Source organism: Vicugna pacos, chromosome 34 (genome assembly GCF_048564905.1).
Source record: "Vicugna pacos chromosome 34, VicPac4, whole genome shotgun sequence".
Taxonomy (NCBI): Eukaryota; Metazoa; Chordata; class Mammalia; order Artiodactyla; family Camelidae; genus Vicugna; species Vicugna pacos.
In genome coordinates this window covers 20,858,464-20,884,506 of record NC_133020.1, presented here as the reverse complement: position 1 = coordinate 20,884,506, position 26,043 = coordinate 20,858,464, and the positions used below count along the sequence as shown (strand labels likewise).

General features: G+C 36.6%; 1 protein-coding gene across 9 annotated transcripts in view; it reads right to left on the bottom strand.

The window, feature by feature from the left end:
- WNK1 (WNK lysine deficient protein kinase 1) overlaps nucleotides 1-26,043 on the bottom strand; it is a 116,933-nt gene that overhangs the window by 57,736 nt on the left and 33,154 nt on the right. For all 9 annotated transcript variants that reach the window (XM_072954462.1, XM_072954463.1, XM_072954465.1 and 6 more), the window contains exons 2-4: nucleotides 12,028-12,200; nucleotides 2,788-3,008; nucleotides 641-798 (exon numbers count right to left, since the gene is read on the bottom strand). In XM_072954462.1, the coding sequence (XP_072810563.1) occupies nucleotides 641-798; nucleotides 2,788-3,008; nucleotides 12,028-12,200 (552 nt within the window). The remainder of the gene's footprint in view (nucleotides 1-640; nucleotides 799-2,787; nucleotides 3,009-12,027; nucleotides 12,201-26,043) is intronic.

The window sequence follows — 26,043 nt, the reverse complement described above, 5'->3', positions numbered from 1 at the left end:
CTTACACAGTATTTAACTTATATTTGGGATTCCTTTAACTGAATCATTTATTCTTCAAAACATCACTGAGTGCCTACAATGTGCCATATACTGTGCTACAAACACAATACTGTAAACATGTAGTCAACGATCAGGCATCTGTTAAGCACTGTCCCAAGAATAACTGCTTTTATACCCTATGGTAACTAACTGTCCGGTTTACTTGTTTGTTCCCCTTTGTATAGTAATAAGCTCTTGAGACACAGAGGTTTGTTAATTAACAATACTATTTGATACCTAGGATCTAGGAAGAAGCCTGGAACATAACAGAGACTTAAATGTTTGTTGGGGGAACTCATGAACTGTTATGGGTTGAACTGTGTCCCCCCTCAAAAGATACGTCACAGTTCTAACTCTCGGCATCTCAGAATGGAACCTTATTTGGAAACAGGAACACTGCATGTATTATTCAGGATGAGGTCAACCTGGAGTGGCATGGACACTCAACGCAATCTGACCAGTGTTCTTATCAGAAGAGAGAGAGACACACACACAAGACAGATGAGAGGTGATGCCTTCTACCACTGTTTCCTTCTGCATGGTTTGATGTTGCCCAACTTCTTAGACATGACCTAAGATCACCAGTTAGGAGAAGACTTACACTTGTCACTCGACGGTAGATCTGGGCAGCATTTTGGCACTCTGAGTAAGGGTATTCAGACGTGGCCATCTCAAGCATGCACATCCCAAAAGCATAAACATCAACGGATTCATCATATTTCTCTTCATACATCTCAGGGGCCATGAACTCTGGGGTACCTTAAATTAAAAGAATGATTCAGACTCAACGCGAGAAGCTGCAGACATTACTCATCGGAAGGGAGGGAAGGTGGTTGGAGCAGAAGAGGAGTTGGCCTGTGAGAAGAAAGTGGGAGGAGGAAAAGAGGGAAGGAGGGGGGAGAGAGAGAGAGAGAGAGAGAGAAAATGGGAATGAAAGAAGAAAAGTAGGTAGGTGGTGGGGGGAGAGGAAAGAAATCTTAGTCTGTTCCATCAAATATGTTACAGATCTTTCACTGCAAGTCCTTTACGAAAAACTGGAACAGGGTCAAGTGTTATTATTTTTCAAATGGATTACTGTTATACAATGTCAAAACGGAGCCTTGCATAAAAGATAAACCAATATAACTCATGCTGAAAACGGATGGAAGGAAAAGGTAAGCAACTAGCAAGGAATAAAGCAGGTATAACAGTAACTACATGTGAGACAGGCCGAAGGGTTAAAAAAGATCAAAACCCTCGTCTGCCCCCTGCTGTTTGGCAGCTGTAAGGTTAACATTTGTAGCTAGTCTCTTGCCATTAAGGCACCATCTGATCAGTTTCACTTCTAAGGCGGCCTTGCAGTAAAAAGGCTGATGTTCTGTACAGGCCGCTCACCAGAGCCCGTCCCCTCACACACGTCCACCTGACCCGCAGTGCCCAGGCCGCCCAGAGACAAGAGTGCAGCAAGAGCAGCCTGCAGACACGCACACTCAGTTCACTGTGTGCTTGAGCTCCCAGACTGAACTATGGACAGGCTGTGTGCTCCTACACACGAGGTCCCACTGTTTCCAAAGGAATCAAGTCCAGACACCTCAAATGACAGGACATCGCTAAGAACAGGCTTGCACACTGCAGTTAAAACAAAAAAGAAAGAAGGGGGCAAAAAACTCTCTTGGGCTGGAGATTTTTTAAGATGCCAAAAAGACAACGAAATGTTTCTTGTAGGGAAGGCAAAATGGAAATTCAGCTTTAAATAACACTTTTCCCAAGGAGAACATCACTGTATAAGGATGTGCAAATTACTGGTGTTCTATGCTTTTCTTATTAAAACACAGGATTCTAGCTCACTTAAAAATGAATGGTTTTCTTGTTATTGTCCTTGTCACCTCTTGGGGAGAGTAGAGTGTTCGTGAAGATTTCAAGTTTTCAAACTGTCATACCCTCTTCAAGAGGGTTAGTCAAAGTAATAAGCATTAAATTATTTTTCAAGTTGCAACTCTCTAACTTACAGTTAAAGACTAGAAAGGACAGCCTTGTTCTGTAAACCAGAGATTCTCACCAGGGTGTGATTTGCCCCACAGGGGACATCTAGCAACGTCTAGAGACATTTTTGGTTGTAATAACTCAGGGGAAGTGAACAAGGGGTGTGCTACTGGTATCTGGTGAGGAGAGACCAGGGACACTGCTAGGTCATCTTACAATGAATGCACAAGCCAGTCCTTAAAGCAAAGAACTGTCCAACCCAAAGTGTAGAAATAGTAGTGAGGCTGAAAACTGTTTTAGATTTAACTTCTAAAGAACACGGGTAAGAAAAAAGTTGACAGTGTACTGTCTGTCATACTTTTACATTTAAAAATAAAGTTTTACAGGCAGATATTTTTGAATACACATATATCCAACAGACTTTTTAAGAAACAAAACTACATATAAATTCAATTTCTTCTATGGGGAAAGTAACACACTGCATCGGTTATGTAAGTAACTATATAATACTAAATATCAACAAAATGACCCAATAAGGTTGATAGTTATATAAGGTTTTGTCAACAAAGTTCACGTTACTTCTCTTCATATAACTTTTCAAAGCAATGCTAGTCTTCAAGGTGATTCTAAAGACACAAATATAGAGAACTCCACATCACTTTCTGGGTTCAAGCTATGAATTTTTGAAGGTTTATTTCAGGCAATAAAAGCTCTGACAGGGTCAGGTTTCTAAGTAAAAGGAATGTCAGAAAGCCAGTTAGATTGCAAGGTACATCTGAAACATACCTATCACACTCTTGGCAAAAGAAGCCCGCTTTAAGGTTGCCAGACCCAGGTCTCCGATCTTAACTGAGCCCGTAGGGCCAGTGATAAAGATATTGTCACACTTCAGATCCCGGTGAATAATAGGTGGAGTTCGAGTATGAAGAAACTGAAGTCCTTTAAGAATCTGACGGCACCAGCTTCTCAGAACTTTGATCTTCATCACTTTAAACCTTTTCAGGTACCTAGAAAAGGTGAAGTACACCAAACAGGTTATCAGTGATATGCATTTACTGCTTTGAAAAATTCCATTAAATTCTAGCATATCTGAGACAGGAATATCAAATTTAGAATATTAAGATTCAGTAACCTTAGGTTAGTGCTACTTTTAGTAAGGATAAAGGGGATAGGATACTAAGTGGTTGACAAGGCAAATTCTGATAATTAAGCACCAAAAATACATTCCTTAAAATTAGATCACTACTAAAATGATTTAACAGGGGTAGAGTTCAACTTCTGGTCAACGGTGGAGCAACTCTGTTTACAGATGCAGATGTAATTATAAACTCTAGTGAAAAACACACACACACACACACACATACACACACAAAACAACCACTTGAAGGCTCTGGAGAGCAATCAAAATCAGGCATGAACTGGAAGGGAGTGCACACCAGGGAAAAGGGAAAGCACTGGTCCGCGGTGAGGACTGAGAATGAGGACGGAGATTGAGACAACTGCAGCATGTAGGACAGCGCTGGCCAGCAGAACTTCCTACAGGGCCAGCCTATGCCACAGAACATCCAGAAGTGAACATTTGTATTTACAAGTGGATTAATTAAAATAAAAACTCATTTCCCAGTTGCACTAGTCACATTTCAAGTGCTCAACAACTGTATGTGGCAAGTAGCTACCATTTTGGACAGCACAGATTAGAGGACATTTTCATCGCTGCAGAAAGTTCTGTTGGACAGCAGAGACCTACAAAATAAAGGGGGTAATCCCAGAAAGGAGGTATAGAAGAGGAGCCCCAAATTCTGCATATTCACTCTGCCCACATCTCTGGTCGACCTCTTTAATATGTGTATGTGAAGCAGATTCCAAGCAGCCCAGCTAATGCTAAAAGAACAGAACAGAGACTTCTGATGCTATCCGCCGCAGGGAAGATGAAGTTTGGGAATTGAGTGCAGGTGCTACTTATAAAGTATATAAAATATAACAGATGATTGCCTATTAACCTTGTATCTTATGACCTTACTAAATTTGTTTAGAACCACTGGACTTTTCTATGTAAACAATTACTTAATCTGCAGACAGGGAGTTTCGTTTCTTCCTTTCCAATCTTTATGCCTTTTGCTAGTTTCCCCGCTTTGTGCAGTGGGTGGGCCCTCTAGAACAACACTGAACATAAGCAGGGATAGCAGGCATCTGGGTCCTAATCTTAGGGGAAGCCATTAAGTGTGACGTTAGCTATCAGTTTTTTCATGGATGCTTTTACCAGTTCGATGAAGTTTCCTACCATTCCTAGTTTGCTAAGAGTTTTTAGTAAGGAATACATGTTGAATTGTGAAATACTTTTTTCACATATATTGAAATGATCATATGGGTTTTTTTCTTTTATTCTCTTAATGTGGTGAACAACACTGATTCATTCTGTGTTAAACCAACTTTATGATCCTGGGATAAACCCTATTTGGTACTGATGTATTGTGACTGCTGGAATCCAAAAACAAACAAACAAACAAAAACAAAGCATAAATACAGGACAGAAATAGACTCATGGACAGAGAATACAGACTTGTGGTTACCAGGGGGGTGGAGGGTGGGAAGGGATAGACTAGGATTTCAAAATTGTAGAATAGATAAACAAGATTACACTGTATAGCACAGGGAAATATACACAAAATGTTATGATAAATCACAGAGAAAAAAATGAGACAATGAGTGTGCATATGTCCATGAATGACTGAAAAACTGTGCTGAACACTGGAATTTGACACAACATTGTAAAATGATTATAAATCAATAAAAATGTTAAAAAATTTGTTATTATTCTGTAAAGGATTTTTGCATCTATATTCATGAGGGACCTTGCTTTATTAATTTCTTTTGCTATAATATCTGAGATTTTGGTACTGGTGTTATGCTGGCTTCAAAAAATGAATTAGACACTGATTCTTCTCCTCTATTTTTTGAGAAAACTCAACACACTGGATTCCGCCCCCCTAACTAAAAAATTATGATAAAACACAAGAAATTTACCATGTTAAGTGGTATTAAGCACATTCATATTATTGTGCAATCATCACCATCATCCATCTCCAGAACTCTTATCATCTTATAAAACTGAAATTCTGTACCCATTAAAAACAATAACTCTCCATTTCCCCTTCCCCTCAGGCCCTGGAAACCACCATCTTACTTGCTGTCTCTATAAATCTGACAACTCTAAGTTCCTCATGTAAGTGGAAGCATAGAGTATTTATCCTTTTGTGACTGGCAGGCAGCATAACGTCCCTAAGGTTCATTCATGTTGTAGCATACGCCACAATTTCCTTCCCTTTTAGGGCAGAAAAATATTCCACTGTACATACATTATACTACATTTTGCTTATTTATTATTCCACTGATGAACACTTACATTGTGTCTACTTTTAGCTATTACGAATAATGCTGCTGCTATAAACATGGGTGTACAAATATCTCTTTAAGACTCTGCTTTCAATTCTTCTGGGTATACATCCAGAAGTGAAATTGTTGGACCATGCAGTAAATCTATTATTTTTTATTGAGATATAATTGACATATAACATTATATTAGTTTTAGGTATACAATATAATGATTCAAAATGTGTATATATTGTGAAATGGTCACTGTAAGTCTAGTTAACATCCACCATCACAAGGCTACAAATTCTTTTCTTATGATGAGAACTTTTAAGATCTACTCAATAAGCAACTTCCAAATATACAGCACAGTATTATTAACTATAGGCACCATATTGCATGTTACATTTTCAGGACTTAACTTATTTTACAAACTTCACCTATTTTGCAACACCCTGCCCCTGCCCCTGGCAATGACCAATCTGTTCTCTAGACCTCTGAGTTCAGCTTTTGTTAGTTGGTGGTGTTAGTTTGTTTTGGTTTTGTTTCTGTCTTTAGATTCCATACATAAGTGAGATCACATGATATTTATCTTTGTCCGACTTATTTCACTTAGTACAATGCCCTCAAGGATCCATCCATGGTTTTTTTTTTGCAAGATTTTCTTCTTTATGGCTGAATAATTCCAATGCAGATATATGCAGCACGTTTTCCTTATCCATCCATCCATCAATGGACGTTTAGGTTGCTTTCACATCTTGGCTATCGTAAACAGTGCTGCAATGAACATGGGGGCACGTATTATCTTTTCGAGTTTGTGTTTTTCTTTTCTTTGGATAAATACCTGCAAGTGAAATTGCTGGATCATACAGTAGTTCTATTTTTAATTTTTTGAGCAGCCCCCACACTGTTTTCCGTAGTGGCTATACCAATTCACATTCCCTTCAACAGTGCACAAGGGTTCCCTCTTCTCCGCAGCATTTATCTTTTGTCTTTTTGGCAACAGTCACTCTAAAAGGTGTAAGGTGGTGTCTCATTGTGGCTTTTGATTTATGTCTCCTTACTGACTAGTGATACTGAGCATCTTTTCATGTGTGTGTTGGTTATTTGTATATCTTCTCTGGAGAAATGTCTATTCAAGTCCTTCACCCATTTTGAATTATTTGCTTTTAATGTTGTTGAGTTTTGGAGTTCTCTCTGCTCTGAGGCGCAGAAAGTGAAACAGACAATGATGGGGAAAAAAGAACTTTAAACGTAAAAGAAAGTGCCTAAGAACTTGGATCACGTGCAGTCAGAGAGTAAATACACTGCATAGGGAGGGGAATGAGGAGTGTTCTCGTAAGGTGATGAAAATGTTTAGGAACTTGATAGATGTGGTTACACAAAACTGTAAATGTATTAAATGCCACTGAATTGTATACTTTAAAAAGGTTAATTTTGTTACATGAATCTCACTTCAATTTTTAAGAAAAATCTGACTTTATTTCTACCTGATGAACTGAATTTTCTACCTCATAACTTCCCATCTTATTTTCCAGACATGGATGTTTGTTTGTTCCAATTTAAGTATTTACAGACACGTGGAACAAAGGTAGAAACTCAAAAGGTCCAAAAAGCGTATATTCTGGAACTAACTCCCATCCCCTTTGCCCTGTTTGCCTCTCCACATGCTACCAAGTGTTTCTAATTGTTCTGTATTCTTCCAGGTATGAATACAATTTGTTTTAAATCTACTTGTTTAGGACCACACACACCCCGTCAGAGCCATCCTCTTCTCAAATACTGTCCTCGTTCTCTTGATTCTTTCCTTTCAGAATGATAATTAAATCTAATGTATTTTCCATGGCTCAACTTCTTTTTCATATTTTCCATCTTTTTTCCTTCTGATTTCTTCATGTTTATTTTTGTCAATTCAACCTAGGCTGCTGTTTAACTTAACCACTAAAGTTTTCATTTTAACAATTTACCCTTATTTCTAGAAGTTCGTTTAAGTTTTTTCTAATTATACCTGGACTGTTTTGATGGAGTTACATTCCTTCACTGTGGTTTCTAGCCCTTCTTTTCTCATGTTGTATGCTTATATACTTTAAAAATCATTCACACACTTTTATAGTCACATATTTTATAATCACTTTCACAATTACCTGTATTATCTTTCATTCCTGTAGTGCTTTTCCCAGTTGTATCTTTATTATTTACTGGTGTGATTTCTAATTTAATTGTGAGGTCACCTTCACTGGGGACTGTTTTGTCCATGGATACTGTGACCAAAGAAGTGTGAAAATGTCCCTGTGAGTTTTTGTTGGATTCTGGACCAATTACAATGTCCAATCCTTGCCTTAGGTTTCCTGCACCAAGCAGGTAGCATAAATTTACATTACAGAGCTATCTACATACGACCTCGGCTAAGATTTCTATTTTTCATAGGCTCTCCCCTCTCATCCTGGGCAGAAAGCAAAATTCCTGGTAGCTTTCACTGGCTGAGGTGCAGAGGTCTTCCTTTTCATGGAAAATTCAGTTTCTTTGACACAGACTAAGTTCTGGCTCCCTCTTCTACTGAGTTCTAAGGCTTTTTGTCCTGATAGGGACATTAAAACCTAGTATTCAATCCTCAAGCTCCACATGAAGTGTGAAATCCAAATAGATGCCAGAGCAATGTCTCTGGTTTTGGCTTTAGAAAACCTCTTCTTCACCTTCTATCTTGAGGTTATCCTTTCTTTCCTTCCTTTTTTTGAAGCTTGGATACAGAGTGTAAAAGCTTTTATTATATTCTACATTTTAGTTTGTTGGTGGGGGAGGCCCTTCCAAAGCCCCTCAATATACTTTTTAAAGGAAGTAAGCTATTGCAGGGTACTCTTACAGGGTATGCCTGACAGACTCGTGACAACCCACTAAGTATTCAAACCAGAAGAAGAATCTCCAGATGCAGATATACATACAACTACTACCAGACAATTTTCCTTAATTCATTCAAACATTTACTTGCTTCAGGCATAGTGCTAGGGAGCACAGTCTAGGGAAAGAAACAGACATGTGAATGACAAGAAGCCTGGATGACTAGGATAAAAGTGCTATCATAAATACTAGAAAGGTCAGGTGGGGAAATTAGAATTTGCAGGGTGGAAACAACCTGTTGCTTTTCAACATGTTAATTGTGAGCCTCCAAAAGCACACGCAAATGACTACATCTAGGAGGTAAAAGACTATGTTTCAAAGATTTGGGATTAATTAGTTCAGTAGCATTAACTAAAGAAAGTAATAAAGAATAAATATTACAGAGATAAAAAATTATCTCTAAATTAAAAATTAACTATCTAGTTCCTCCACAAGAAATTTACACCATATAATTTATACTAGTTTCCTCTCTGAGTACAGATACTCTGAGAGATACGGGACTCTGACTATAACTTAAACTGTTTAACTCTTACTTAAAACTCTTTGTTTTGGCTTCAATTTCTGATGCTGTGGGAAATGAAATTATCTAGCGATAAATGTCACAATACAATTTGCATTTAATCCAATATTTGCACAGATGTAGCAAAAACTGCCCAATACAAGGTAACAGAATAAATGGGTAACCTTCCTACAAATAAAAGTTCAGGTCCAGACAGCTTCACTGGGGAATTCTACCAAACATACAAAGAACTCATACCAGTCCTTCTCAAACTCTTCCAGAAGACTGAAAAGGAGGGAATACTCCCAAACTCACCTTATGAAGCCACCATCACCCTGATACCAAAACCAGGCAAAGACACCAACCAAAAAAGAATTACAGACCAATATCACTGATGCACATAGATGCAAAATCCTTACCAAAATATTAGCAAATAGAATCCAACAGCACATAAAAAAGATTATACATCATGATCAAATGGGGTTCATACCAGGGACACAAGGGTGGTTCAACATATGCAAATCAATCAATGTAATACATCACATCAACAAGAGAAAGAACAAAAACCACATGATCATCTCAATAGATGCAGAAAAAGCATTTGATAAAATTCAACACCCATTTATGATAAAAACTCTCACCAAAGTGGGTATAGAGGGAACATATCTCAACATAGTAAAAGCTATATATGACAAACCTACAGCCAGCATAGTACTCAATGGTGAAAAACTCAAAAGCTTCCCACTAAAATCTGGGACAAGACAAGGCTGCCCACTATCACCACTCCTATTCAACATAGTCTTGGAAGCCCTAGCCACAGCAATCAGGCAAGAGAGAGAAATAAAAGGGATCCATATTGGAAAAGAAGAGGTAAAAGTGTTACTATACGCAGAAAACCCTAAAAGGGCCACACAAAAACTACTAAAATAATCGAAGAATTCAGCAAGGTATATCAGGTTACAAGATTAACGTTCAAAAATCAGTTGCATTTCTTTACACTAACAATGAATCAACAGAAAAGTAAAGTAAAGAAACAATCCCCTTTAAAATAACACCCAAAGTAATAAAACACCTAGGAATAAATCTAACCAAGGAAGTGAAAGACTTATACACGGAAAACCATAAAACACTGATTAAGGAAATTAAAGAAGACTTAAAAAATGGAAAGATATCCCATGATCCTGGATTGGAAGAACCAATAATGTTAAAATGGTCACAATGCCCAAGGCAATCTACAGATTTAATTCAATCCCTATCAAACTACCCAAGACATATTTCACAAAACTGCAACAAATCATAATAAAATTTATATGGAACCACAAAAGACCTAGAATTGCCAAAGTATTACTGAAGAAAAAGAGGCTGGAGGAACAACTCTCCCAGACTTCAGACAATACTATAGAGCTACCATAATCAAAACAACATGGTATTGGTACAAAAACAGACACATGGACCAATGAAACAGAACAGAGAGCCCAGAAATGAACCCACAAACTTTTGGTCAACTAATCTTTGACAAAGGAGGCAAGAATATACGATGGAATAAAGACAGTCTCTTCAGCAAATGGTGTTGGGAAAACTGGACAGCAGCACGTAAAGCAATGAAGCTAGAACACTCCCTTATATCATACACAAAAATAAACTCAAGATGGATCAAAGACTTAAACATAACACAAGATACAATAAATCTCCTAGAAGAAAATATAGGCAAAACATTATCTGGCATACATCTCAAAAATGTTCTCCTAGGGCAGTGTACTCAAGCAATAGAAATAAAAGCAAGAATAAAAAAATGGGACCTAATTAAACTTACAAGCTTCTGCACAGCCAAGGAAACTGTAAGTAAAACAAAATGACAACCTATGGAATGGGAGAAAATTTTTGCAAATGAAATCGACAAAGGCTTGATCTCTAGAATATATAAGCAGCTCATTTGACTTAATAAGAAAAAAACAAACAACCCAATCCAAAAATGGGCACAAGACCTAAACAAGCAATTCTCCAAGGAAGAAATACAAATGATCCATAGGCACATGAAAAAACGCTCAATATCACTAATTATCAGAGAAATGCAAATCAAAACTACAATGAGGTATCACCTCATACCAGTCAGAATGGCCATCATTCAGAAGTCCCCAAATGACAAATGCTGGAGAGGCTCTGGAGAAAAGGGAACTCTCCTACACTGCTGGTGGGAATACAGTTTGGTGCAGCCACTGTGGAAAACAGTATGGAGATTCCTCAAAAGACTAGGAATAGACTTACCATATGACCCAGCAATCCCACTCCCGGGCATATACCCAGAAGGAACCCTACTGCAAAAAGACACCTGCACCCCAATGTTCATGGCAGCACTATTTACAATAGCCGAAACATGGAAACAGCCTAAATGTCCATCAACAGATGACTGGATAAAGAAGATGTGGTATATTTACACAATGGAATACTATTCAGCCATAAAAATTGACAACATAACGCCATTTGCAGTAATATGGATGTCCCTGGAGAATGTCATTCTAAGTGAAATAAGCCAGAAAGAGAAAGAAAAATACCACATGAGATCGCTCATAAATAAATAAACAAATACTACATACATACACACATACATACAAAACAGAAACAGACTCACAGACATAGAATAAAAACTTATGGTTGCCAAGGGGGAGGGGGATGGGAAGGGACAGACTGGGATTCCAAACTGTAGAATAGATAAGCAAGACTGTACTGTATAGCACAGAGAAATATATATAAGAACATATGGTAGCTCATAGCAGGAAAAAAGTGACAATTAATATATGCATGTTCATGTATAACTGAAAAAGTGTGCTCTGCACTGGAATTTGACACAACATTGTATATAATGTACATAATTTGACACATTGCCTATAACTCAATAAAAAATGTTTAAAAAAAAGAATAAATGGGTAAAGCTTGTCCATAAGCTTCAACTTCATTTTAACCACTAGAGGGCTACCTTGTCATTTAATTTTTGATCTCTTAGCCAGTTTTAGAAATGCCAATCACCAAGATTTAACTAGGTTTATTCTGCAATAACTTCTCATTTTTATACTTAACAATACATAATTCAAAACCATTTTATACACCAGAGGACTTTGTGGGGCAGGAAAATGTGCTAATATACTAACGTTTGGAGTGACTGTTCCCTCCTTAGTATGCTTATAGCAGAATGAATAACTGATAAATAAGAAAATTCAATTTCTCTCACACTTCTTGGTCAGATTTTGTAATACTGATGAACTCACGTTTTAAGTGTTCCAGACGTCATAAGTTCAGTCACCAAAACAATGCACTTCTTTCCCTTCACTGTGGATTCCCAGGAGTCGTAGAATCGAACAATATTGGGATGCTGAAGACCCTTTAACATTTCTGCCTCTTCTTTAAATCTCTGCCTCTCAGACTTTGTTAACTTTCGATCCTAAAATCAAAAAGCAAACAGAATTAGATTTGCATTTTTAAACAGGATGTGCTTTAAAATAATAAAGTAAGTCACACAGGTAAATTTAGATACTAAACATGTACCAAATTATAATGACTAACAGTGTGAAAATAAAACATCCTAACACTGAAGTTACTAATAACTTCATCAGCCTGTTATGAGGTGTGAGAACAGGCTAAAGTGTATTTAAGAAAACTCTCAATTATGCTTGAGATTATTTTAGTATCTTTACTGTTAACATGTACTTCAGATACAGACACATTTTATAGGGGCAGTTAATTTACCACTTCCAAAATAAGTCACCTAATGATAGAGATATGCAATTTAATAACATGAAACAAGTATGGGTGAAATCTAAATGTAAATTCCAGTTCTGTCTTTTTGCTCTGAGTAAAAATTCCTTCATGAATACAGTCAAGCCCTCTGTAACCATGAGTTCTGCATCTGTGGATTCAGCAAAGCACAAATCAAAAATAAGGGGGAGGTGGGATTCCAGAAAACTCCAAAAAGCAAAATTTGAAAGTCTGCCCACATGCTGGTCACTAGTTACTAGCATTTATATTGTATTAGGTATTATGAGTAATCTAGAGATGATTTAATGTATATGGGAGGATTGCAAATACTATGCCATTTTATAAAAGGGACTTGAACATCCTCAGATTTTGGAATCCACAGTAGTGGAGGGTGGGGTCCTGGAACCAATTTCCCCTACCCCCCAGTAATATTGAGGAATGAGTACATATACCTTCACCTGACAGGATTTTGTAGGAATTAAATTATCTACTAGGTATGTTTCTAGCACGTGTTTAAAGTGCCTGGCACTTCATAGGTTAATTCACTTCTTATCTGGGATGAACTGGAGAAAAGCACTTAATCTGTTCTTCCCTTGACAAGGTCCCATATATACAAACTGTACTGTCCTGCAAATTAAAATTGAAACTATCTGCCATATTAATATTCTATCAAAATACGTAACATATATTTTAACAAAATATTCCAGGCATACAATAACATAGTGTGTCTATGACACAGTTAATAATTGAACATTAAAGATATAATTTAAACCCTTCTATGTAACTAGATGGCCCTTCCCATCACTATTCCTCACCCTTGAATAACCACTACTACCCTGACTGGATATACCATTCCCATAGAGATTTTATATGAAATGTTAAGATTTCATAAAAAGGCATTAAAGAGCATGCACTATTTGGAAGCTGGCTTTTTTTCACTCAATATTGTTTGAAATCACTCATGATGGTACAAGGAGACATTAGAAGACATCTACCGTATTATTGTAACTCAGCTTCACTATCACTGTTATGCATATCACATGTCTGAATACATCACAATTTATATAAAATTTCCTACTGATCAATTTTCAAGCTGTTCTCCATTTTTTTACCACTACATTACGACAGTGGTGTTGCAATGTTAATCTCTAGGACACAGACTCTTAACTTGGGGCCTACAAATAGCCTTAAGGCAGGTTTGTGAATGTGTGTGATGACATACCTTTATTTTTCATTAACCTTGAACTGGAATTTAATATTTCCTTCAATTATGAATATATGCACCTAATAGCATTCAGCAGTACCTGTGATTTGTCACCAACAGACCTAGATCTTTTCCTATGACTTAATAATGGTTGCAGATTATTTCAAATTACCACACTAGTCATTACTTTGAAATTATGATAGCTCTTAGGCCCTCCAGTAGATCTTATTAATATACACCAATAATGCATACTAAATCACAAATTTAAAATGTTTTGACAACTATTTTAATATAATTTGTTTCCATCATTATTGGACTAAAACATTATTCTAGCCTTCACCAGTCTTCTCGGACACAAAAAATATAAAGTACACCTATTAGGACACATGCTAGCAGAATTGCTGGGTCACAGAGACTAGGCAACTTCAGTCATCACAAGTATCAACAAATTGCTTTTCAAAAGGGCAGTACCAATTTAAATTTCCCAATGGCCTTTTATGAAAGTTCCCACTGCTGCACGTGGTCACCAGTAACCGGTATTTTCAGACATTAACTTTTGTCAATTTGATGGGTGTAAAATCATATCCTGTTGCTTAGTGTACATTTTCAGAGTCAATAAAAAGTGTAAGAAACTGTTTTCTTTGCAGACTGCTTTAGATTCCTCCTCTGCAAGGAACTGTTGCTTTATTTATTTGTAGGAGTTTTTAATATATTCTACATACTAACCCCTTATTAGTTTTATGAGTTACAAATATCTTTTCTCTTGTAGTTTATATTTTCACCTTGTTCATGGTATCTTTTGAGTTACAGATGTTTTTACTTCACTGTAGTTCAATTCATGTATCTTTTCCTTTGTGATACGTGGGTTTATGTCTTCAGTAATTTTTCCAGACATTGAGACCACGTATTTTTCCTTTTTAAAACATAAATTTGTTTTGTTTGACACATTTGGGAATTTATTTGTTGTGGAATTTACTTCATTGGGTAAGAACAGCTGGCTGTTACTTCTGTTCTATATCAATCAAAGACCTGAACACCATTTGATGAACAGTCCATCCTTTCCACAGAGTGTAGCTCTATTTCTGGATTCTATATTCTATTCCAGTGGTCTGCCTATTCCTGCACTCACACCATACTTTAATTGGTATAGTTTTTTTAACACCTGTATTGTAGTATGATTCCTGTACAGTAAACTACACATATTTCATGTACACAACTTGATGAATTTTGATAGATGTAAACACCAATGAAACCACCACCACAATCAAGATAGCTAACATTTCCATCACTCCCCAAAAGGTGCAAATTTCGATTCTCAATTTATCCCTTCCCACCCCTTTTACCCCGTTTGTTCTCTATGTCTGTGAGTCTATTTCTATTTTGTGTAAGTTCATTTGTGTCCTTTTTCAAAGATTTCATTTATAAGTGATATCATATGGTATTTTTCTTTCTCTTTCTGACTTACTTCGCTCAGAATGACAATTTCCAGGTCTATCCATGTTGCTGTAAATGGCATTATTTTATTTTTTATGGCTGAGTAGTATTCCATTGTGTATATATACACATCTTCTTTATCCAGTCCTCTGTCAGTGGACATTTGGGTTATTTCCGTGTCTTGGATTTTGTAAACAGTGCTGCTGTGAACACTGGGGTGCATGTGTCTTTTCAAATTATATTTTTCTCTGGATATACACCCAGGAGTAGGATTCATATGGGTCATATGGTAAGTCTATTTTTAGCTTTTTGAGGAATCTTCATACTGTCCTCCATAGTGGCTGCACCAATTTACATTCCCACCAACAGTGTAGGAGGGTTCCCTTTTCTCCACACTCTCTCCAGCATTTATCATTTGTAGAGTTTTTAATGATGGCCATTCTGACTGGTGTGAGGTCGTATCTCATTGTAGCTTTGATCTGCATTTCTCTAACAATCAGTAATGTTGAGCATCTTTTCATGTGCCTGTTGGCCATCTTGATGTCTTCTTTGGAGAAATGTCTATTTAGGTTTTCTGCTCATTTTCTGACTGGGTTGCTTGTTAGCTACAGTTGTAAAATAATTCATACCTGGCAGGATCAGTTTCTGCAACATCTCCCCAATTTATGTTCTAAATTATTTTGGTTATTTGCTTCCAATGAGAAGACTTATTTTTATAATATAGAAATTGTAGCAAAAATCAACTAAAACTATCAGAATATTATCAAGAATTGTAATTAAAAGCATATTATGTGGAATGCCATTAAGACAGCATAGATATTCTTCTCTCCAACAGCCCTTTTTTCCAAGTAGCATATACTGATGTTTTAAACTGTGAGGTATAATTTGTATACCATTTATTAAAAAATCACTAATCTAATCACGCCTCCATCTTATACATTATTTTCCCTTATATTTTAGTTCCATCCTACTTATTACTCCTTAGTAGACACTATTATAATTATTAAACTGTATATGCTTACTTATATTTACTCACATATCTTTGTTTGCCATTCCATTTTGCTCCTTACTCCCTTCACTGGGTTAAATTTCCTTTTTTGAAATATATTTTTCACAGCTGTTTCAGTAAATGTCCATTAGTGGTATAATCCCAGGTTGTCTGAAATGTTTACTTCATCATGACTCCTGAACGATCGTTTAGATCGATGCAGAATTCTAGGTTGGTTTATTTTTCTTTCAGCACTTCCAATATACTGTTTCTTGGTGTTCTGGTGTCTACTGTAGCTATCAGTATAAATGTCCTCCTTTGCGGGTTACCTGTGTTCTCCCTGGTTGCTCTAAGGACTCTTTTAAAAAACTGTTCCTCACCCTTACTACCATGCACCTAAGTTTTATTTAGGCATAATGGGGCTAACTGTACTTTTGAAGCCGAAAGTTTTAGGTATTTGTCTTCATGTCAGGAAAATTCTCAACTGTTATCTCTTCGAATACTGCCTCTTCCCATTCTCCATTCTGTTCTGAGATTTTTCTAAGGGTGTGTGTAACCTTACTCTATCCTTCATATCTTTTAATTTCTCATTTTCCATTTCTTTCTCTCTGCTACCTCGTGGGCAATGTTCTCAGATCAACCTTCTGGTTCACTAATTCTCTTATCACAGTTATTATCACATCTAACCTGCTTATTACCTTAAAATTTTAATTAATCAAACTTAAATGTCTAAAGGAGATGGGGATGCAAAGGATATGTAGTAAGGTCTCAGCCCCTACTCCAGAAACAAGAGATGAACACAAACTAAACACTTCCAACTGACCATACAAGCCTTGGAGGGCTGAGTATACTGGTGAGTGGAACATGTATTTGAGTATCATAAAGAAAATAAATCGAAGTCAAGCAGTTCGTCTGTCACCAAATGTATCCACTGGATGGTTTGATAAGGGGAACTCAGTCACCACTTCCGTCCCTACTTCCCCAACTAGGATCATAAGCAAAGCTAGGTGGGAAACAAGAAAAAGGAAAAATAGCTAGGTGCTTACTAAAGGCTTCAGCGGGGAAGGAATTCTGCCATTTCACCAGGCCCAATACCTGAGGAGGAGATCTGTCCCCACTCCATGGTAACCCTACACATGGAGTTTTGAATAAAACATGGTAACTAGCAGCTCAGTTTGCAACAGTCTCCACCAACCTCCACCTCATCCCTGGTCCATGAACAGACGAGCTTCCTCAGGATCCTCCTTGGAATTTCCTCCCTCTCAGGGTTTGTCTCCAAAATTATTTCCATCTCCAAATTATCACTGCAAGATTGGCTTCTCTCAAAGCTCTCTAAGAGCAGGCTCTCACAGCCCTATACCACTCCCAAATTGAGGCTGCAAACATCCACAATGTCACATGCCCCGTCCACTGAGACTCAGGTCCACAGCAGCACAGCTATTTCATCATCCTGGGTTATCTTCCCAGAATGTTCCTTTCCCAGAGAACAGACAGCCAAAGGGCAAGTCAAAGTATCTGGGCTCAGATAACTGAGGAAAGTGGCACCTGTCATTTAGATTTTTGTTTTTTTTAAGTATAGTCAGTTATAATGTGTCAGTTTCTGGTATACAGCATAATGTTTTAGTCATACATAAACATACATATTTGTTTTCATATTCTTTTCCATTATACGTTACTACAAGATACTGAATATAGTTCCCTGTGCTATACAGTAGTAACTTGTTTATCTAGTTTATATGTAAGTAGTTAGTATCTGCAAATCTTGAACTCCCAATTTATCCCTTCCCACACCCTTTCTTGCCAGGTAACCATAAGTTTGTTTACTATGTCTGTAAGTCAGTTTCTGTTCTGTAGATAAGTTCACTAGTGTTTTCTTTTTTTTTTTTTTAGATTCCACATGAGTGATATAATATGGTATTTTTCTTTTCTCTTTCTGGCTTACTTCACCTAGAATGACAATCTCCAGGTCCATCCATGTTGCTGCAAATGGCATTGTTTTAGTCTTTTTATGGCTGAGTAGTATTCCATTGTATAAATATACCACAGCTTCTTTATCCAGTCATCTGTTGATGGACATTTAGGCTGTTTCCATGTCTTGGCTTTGTAAGTAGTGCTGCTATGAACATCAGGGTGCATGTATCTTTTGGAATTAGAGTTCGCTCCAGGTATATGCCCAGGAGTGGGATCACTGGATCATAGGGTAAGTCTATTTTTAGCTTTTTGAAGAATCTCCAAATTGTTTTCCATAATGGCTGCACCAAACTACATTCCCACCAACAGTGTAGGAGGGTTAGTTTTTAATTGCAAGGTCTTTTCATTTCTTGAAGCTCTTTTTGGGGTCTTTATCAAGTCAGTAATTCACTATACCCTCCAATACCATCTTAATGTTTTTGTTGTTTCAGTTTTTATTCCTTTGACTCTTTAAAAACAATGTGCTCTAGAGGCTCGACTCATCCCACTTTCATCTAAATGACTGGAGATCTAATTTTGCCTATTGTTTTGGCTGCTGACATCCATTCATATGAAGAAAAATCCACATGATTTATAATAGCAGATAACATGGTTACCTTAAACTGTTATTTGTCTGTTGGAACATCCTCAGCTGCAGGTGTATCGCTGTGGACAGTCTCTGAGTCTGTTCATGCCTAGTGCCCTAGGGATATTACTAGTTTTGCCCACGCCACCATGCAATCAGTTCAGATCTGAATCTCACACATGTGTGAGTACAGGTACCTGATGATGAATTCTCAAGGAAAACTTAAGAATGTCTTTTTCCTGATTCAGAAACTGAAATTTTCTCTAGTCTATCTTTTCATTAAAGGTTTTGTTCCCCTTCTAGGAACTTTATCGGATCTCAGTTCCAATCCCTGCTGGGGCTTGGGATTTCATCCACACTCAGGGAGATGGTAAAACCATGCCTCAGAGTTAACAAGACTGGCAACTATCCCAGAAAAGTCCTAGTGGCAATTCATACTTGTCCAACTCTGGTTTCTTTTCAATTTTTAGACTCAGGAGATTATCCTGACATTCTTATGAGGTCAGCTATGCATTTTAAAAGATAGCTCTTTGTCGTTCTCATCAAAATTTTCAAAATATCTGGTGTTTTACAGTGGGAAGAGTTTTCAGCTTGGTTAGTTTTTCTACTTATTGACAACAGGGTTTCACAACTACGTTTTTAAAAAAATACTGTTTACATTTCTTAAATGTTCCTCATTTAAGGAAAACTTATAACAAAAAAAGAAAAAATCTAGATAACTTGTTGACTCCCTTATACATTATACATTATTGAACCTTATTGCAGGTGAAGAAAACTTACTTTTTAAGAAATTGTGAAAAGTTACTCTACACTCAAAACAATTAAAAGACAGTAATCACATGAGCCAAGTGAATTATAATATTCTACCTATGACTAAGTGATACTTAATTTTTGTATTTTAATATATACTCTACCTACTTGACTGTCTTGATAACTACTCTTCTTTTCTGTGGCATACAACATTCATTTAGTTTCAGCAATTATTATATATCTTCATAAATGTTTAATTAAATTTTGACAAATACTTAAGTATCCTATGTAAGACAACAGGATATGATGAACATATAGACCTTACCGTGTAAGAGGCAGAGGCAATAATTTTATCAAGTATTATAAAGAAAAAAAAACTAAGTGTTTTGAAAACATATCAAAAAGGACTCAATTCCATGTGCACAAGCTAGTGTTAGCCCCCAAATCAGCAAGCTACTACCCTAAGGATTTTTTTTTTTTTACCCTAAGGGTTAAGTGAGATCATGGGTATAAAAGCACCCGCAGCTCTTGCTCTGCCACACTGTAAACGCTTAAGATCACAACAGTCTATAAAAAGTGCTGAAGGCAAGCTTGGAAATGTAGGATACAAGTTGGAGGTGAGAAGACTCAAAACTTTAACAACAGCGAGCTATGGAATTTAAATTTATTTATTTAAATTTGTTTATTCACATAGAGAATTTCTGGAAAATATATCACTTACAGTGGACCACTGTGGCTGAAACTTGGACCATACATTATAAAAGATATGGCAGTATATAGTACTTAAGAGTAATGGCTTAACTGTCAGTTATGTAAACATAATCACTGTTGTCCAAATAAGAAGTTAATATTAAGTCTGAATAATTGTCTGTATAGGGCTTTCACAAAATCCTTATATATTTTAAGACATGCCGAACCTTCAGCTGTGGAATGTTTTCTTCTCAAATGGTATATAACTTTAGCCAGAAAACTGTCACTAACCATCAACCAAGACTACAGGAAAATCATTGTAGACTGTTAGTTAATTTTTAATTATAATTTAAAATCTACTTAAAGATTGTTTCTATCATATCTACAATTTCAAATTTTCAAGTTTTAAAAGTGCACAAGGCTTGTAAATTCTTTCTGTGAACAACTCAACCCAAAGTAATTTACTCATGTCTTTCTCTGCTACATCACCCTAAATCAAGCCATCACGATCTCCTGTGGATTCCTGCGATAACCTACCAGTTGTTTACACACATCTAATCTTATCCTTGGACAATGTGCTTTCCACTTTGTCCAAATACAGCCAGAATACTTCAATGTCAATTTAATCAATTCTAAGGCATGCTTATGTCATTAATTGTTAGAAATACCATTTTCCGCATTTTTAACATCTCTGGAATTAGAGTGTATCATATAAATGGAGTTTTAGACTGAAAGAAGTATTGTTATGTCATAACCCTGTTTAAAACTCTTCAATACCTTCCTACGGTCTTTAGGATAAAGGTGGAAAATCACTGTGACCTACGAGGTCCCACACAATACAGTCCCTGCCCATTCTCCAAGCCTAACTTCTTGTCATTGTCATCTTTTCCATTCTCCAACACGTCATGCTTCTCCCTGGTCGGGTACTTCACACACTGTTCCCTCTATACAGGACATCCTTCCAGCAAACTTTTTTGCCTGGTTAATGCCCAGTCATCCTTCAAAGATCTGCCATTTCCTCAGAAACACCTTCCTTGACTGCCCCTCACTCTAGGTTAAATCATCCCTTCCTTCACATATATGTATAATTTTATGAACTATGCATATGCCTCTTTCAGAGCCCTTAATCACAAGTAATATACTGAAGCTTATTCTAGAAGCAGTGATGAAATGCTTTTTCAGTGTTATCTATCTTTATTCAGCATCTGACAACCTGGCATAATGACTTGTTCAACTGCCACGTGTTGAATGAATCCATGAATGCGCTTCCCCACCCCCAACCAAAAAAAGTGTGTGTACATTCTTCATAAGCAGTTAGCACTTCCCTGGGAATAAAAGAAATTCCTATGACTTAAAAGAAAGGTGAGGACTGATATTGGGCCTCTGAGACTCAGTAAGTTAACACAACTCAAACACTATGACCAATTTGCAAAGGTAAAAGCTGACATTATTTTGATTTTTAAAAATAATTTGTAAAAAGTCATTGTAAAAAAGGTTCCCAACTACTTATTCACAGCAAAGTATAAATGGGGGGAGGGGGACCAAACAGGGTCTTCCTCCTCACAAAAAATCTAGAATCAATTTTCTAGAGAATAAATACACTGGACAGTAATCTTAAAATTCTATGGGAATATTAACTTCTATGTAATTTTGCCTAGAATTCTCTGTACTGTAAGCAGAGGCTATTTCACATATCTGTCACAGATTTTTATCCTCCTTGAAAGTTACTGATGATTTATTTTAAGGGGTCTGAAATTTAAAGCTTTAAATTTTTAACATTAGAAATATGAGTACAGATTTTCAACTAAGTAGGGAAAAAATCTGGTGCTTCTTTCAATAATCTGTCAACTTGTTCTACTTATGAGTCTCTTTTTTTTTTTTTTAAATCCGGGAGCACTTCATAAGATATTTCAGAGAACTATGTTATTGTGGCACCCAAAAGATTTTGAAAAACAAAGCAAAACAGAGCAAAACTAACAAGAACATGCAGACCAGTAAGAACAGCTAGAGTTTTAAAAAATGGTATTTGTGAAGTGTCTGCAATTTACACTAACTGGTTGTTTTACTTCTGTTGTCATTCTCAGAAAATCCCTGTGAGATATTGAGTAATACTACTTTAACAAATGAACAGTCTCAGAAAAATTCAGTATCTTCCTCAAATTCATAAAGAAAAGCAGAACCATGATTTAAATGAAGATCTGACTCATAACTCACATTCCATTCACTATACTAGACAAAAATACATCCTAATTTTTATAAAGCTTCTAAAACATGTTTCTTCTTGGAAAAGCCATGTCAATATTTCTGTTATTAACTAGGAATCATTAAAAATAAGGCATTTCACTAAATTATAAATTACAGCTAAAGGTAAAATAAGAGGAATATGTATTGTTTAAATATATCAACTGTCAATCAAATTATTGTGAAGACAATGATAAAATTTTTAAATAAAGTATGAAGTGAGATTTAAAACAGACTGGCGTCACAGTTGCTTTTTAGTACCTCCTCTCCAGCATTTATCAAACTGGACGTTCCTGGGGGCTCGATACTCTCCCAAACGCAACATTCATTATCTTCAGTGTAAACTAGAGCTGATGCAGCTAACCCACTCTATTCATTTCATTCATTTCTTTCCACCTACATAAAATTGTTTTGACAGGCTAACTGAACAAAACCAAGGATCACTGTCACATGACCTCCCATAACATGCACAGTTCCAGGCAGCTAAGGGTGGAGGTGGGGAGCCCAGCAACAACTAAAACGATTGTTCTTCTTAGCACCGTCCAAGCAGCAGTGCTCAGCAGATGACTTGCTGATGCCGTCTCTTCCTGGGTGAGAAACACAGTGCTAGTATTTCGTACAATGGCCTTACAGCAACTTTACATCTTCAGCTCCTTGCTTTGCAAGAAGTTATTTTATTTTAAACATCTTCTAGAGGCATTTTTCTCTTTATTCCTAAATTTCAGTATTTCCTAAGGTAGCAATCCTATGCCTTCCTGTTGCTTATTTTATTGGCCCCAGATGCAAACCTTCCAAATTGTGCAACTAAAACAATGAGACTTATTTTCATCAAATTAAACCTGAAATATTCACTTTATTAGCTAACATCCTTACCCCCAGAAAATCTGTCCCTCAAGGTTAACACTTAAACTTCAGGGGCATTTTATTTTTACCAATATTCAAAGTTTTACTACTAAATTAAGACCACGTATAATAAGTCTACATATCAAAACATGGGTGGAGAGAAGTGTCTGGAATTCCTTGATTAGAATATTTTAGGCCAATATTGGAGTCCTCCCCTCCTTATCATTTTCTGCACCACACTGACTTAGCAAAGACTTGGGTACCTAGTCCATCTTTGAAAGTGATACTAGGTGTTGGGTGTTGGGATATGAAATAAAAACTTGTCTTCAGGCAGAGAGAACAACAGTAGTGTGAAACACTGCTTTCTAATGCAGCATGGGTTCCAGTCACCACTTAACCAAAAAAAGAATTAGTCTGTATTTTGAAAGAAAGGAATCACATAAATGATTACTCAAGTCTCTCATGATTATAGATTATAATCGTGAAAGAGAAGTGATTATATCTCTCTCATAGGCCTACAGGGTCTAATAATAGAGCTTTTAAGGTGTTTTGAAATACAATATGAAAAATTAAACCTGGATTTTATGTGACCAAATCTACACAGTAAACTCCTACTACAAATTTCATCATGACTTTCCAATCTGGTGCCCTTAGAGAGGACAAGGTCTATCCCATAGACCAGAGAGTCCATTTAAACTTTCCTCAATAGGTGAACAGATGTGACAATTATGGGAAAAGGGCAGGGAGCACATGGACATTTAAAAAACGACAGGGTCCCTTGCTTCTCCAAACAGTCTTCTAAGAACTACCCTGAAATAGTCCTAGTTTCATAAAGACAGGGATAAAAAATAAAAAGTCATCAAAAGAACAGTAAAAAAAAAAAAAAGAACCTGGCTGTTCTAACTCCTTCTCCATCAGTCTTCCTCTAGTGCATCTTCATTTGTGTTTCATTTACGAAAGGGTCTCTGTCTTCAAAGCAGCAATGAAAATATTTACATAGTCTACTTATACAAGAAAGACAAGTGTGCTTTCTCAAACCAGATATGTGCTAAATTATACAGTTCTACCATTAAGCATCCTCCACTTCACCCCCAAATCTGGGCCACAGATATGTGAAGCTAGGGCCAGAAGTTCTCTTCACCCTTTTCAGGGGCACAAAAGCCAAACAATTCAAAAATATCTAGAACCCGGCACATATAGAAAGCTTTATGTTAATGCTAAAAATATAGCAGATATCTGTTATAGCTGAACCACAAAAAAAGTAAATACATTTGATCCCATTAGAAAATAAACTATTTTCACAAAATGACTTACAATACCCATTGTATATAATATAGCAAAATTTAGAACACTACGTAGCCATTCTGATGAATTCGAAAGGTTTTATGAGATATTCCCATTCACTTGAATGCAAATTGAGAGGGCTAAATTCCAACTCTTATAGGTAGGGCCTTATACTACAACTTTCTTTAAAAAAAAAAAAAAAGCCAACAAAGGGACAAAAAGGGAAGTTAACTTGAATGTGGACATGGACCAAGACTGAAAAATTCTTGCTTATTATCAGAAAAATTATTGCTACACTTCAGAGACAAATGTTACTCTGCAATGAATACGAGAAAACAGTTTTCAAAGTTTCTTCAGTGGGGTAACAAAGGGTTGCCCAAGGGGAGACCAACAAAACAGAGCTTAGTTATTAGCACTGAAACTTGGTGGGTCAGCACCCTGTTAAGCACCCACCACAGAAAAGCAAATATGGTGGGTACCTCACAAAAAAAGCAAGAATCTCCCACAGAAAAGCAAATATGGTGGGTACCTCACAAAAAAAGCAAGAATCTCATCACAGAATTCAAAGCCTGATATCCAAAACTTGTTTTTGTTCAAGAAAGAAATTAATAAAATAAAGTCCAATATTTAAGAACACAGTGCATTAACTTTTCAGTGTGTATGACAAGGTATTAACCTAAGTAGACCAAAGCAAAAAAACCTTTTTTAATAAAAAAAAAAAAGAGGGAGGATGCTATAAGATATCCATTCATATGACCATTAAATACTTGTATATTATTATTTGTATAAATACTTAAATATCACCTTTTCTTCTACAACCCTCGCATAAGCTCAATCTTAACCTCCTTCTCTTTCCCGTACCCACTCGAGGGGCAGGGAATAACTACTACAGCTTTACAAGGAAGCCCAGAAGTGCAGAAAGCAGTAACATTTGAAGAGAAAGGAAAACACAAAAAAACCCAGAAAGCCCAGTTTGCACAAGTACATCCACCTTCATGGAGTTTTATACTGAGAATAAACACTTGACATCCGCATGCTTGGTGAAGTCAGACTATTTTAATGCAATGTTCTACTAATTCTGGAGTTCAAATTAGTATTTACAAACGTCTGCTGTACATTTTATGACCAAAGACTCAGTATATCTCCAACCCTACAAAGTTTCTTCCACAAATCAGCTTAACCACTTCATTTTCCTATTTCTGTCTTCCCAGGCAGTAAGGTTGGCATCTCTTTTAATCCCTGTAATTCCATCATTTCCCACATATTATTTACACTGCTGCAACCTAATGAAAGGCACAACTAACCTCCTATCAAAATAGCTATTGCCTAACTACTCCTTTCCCACTTGAATCTACCCTTTCGATGCAGCTATTCTCCAAAACACTTTAAATCACACCAAGTCCTCCATTCTAAAATAGTGTAAAATTAACAAACCAATATTGCCTAATTACAAGAATCTCCTAGGGCACTTGTTAACCAAGGATTCTAAGGCATTATCCTACCCCTGGTGAATCAATCACCAGGGGAAAGGACTTCTTATGACCAGTAAGTTTGGAAAA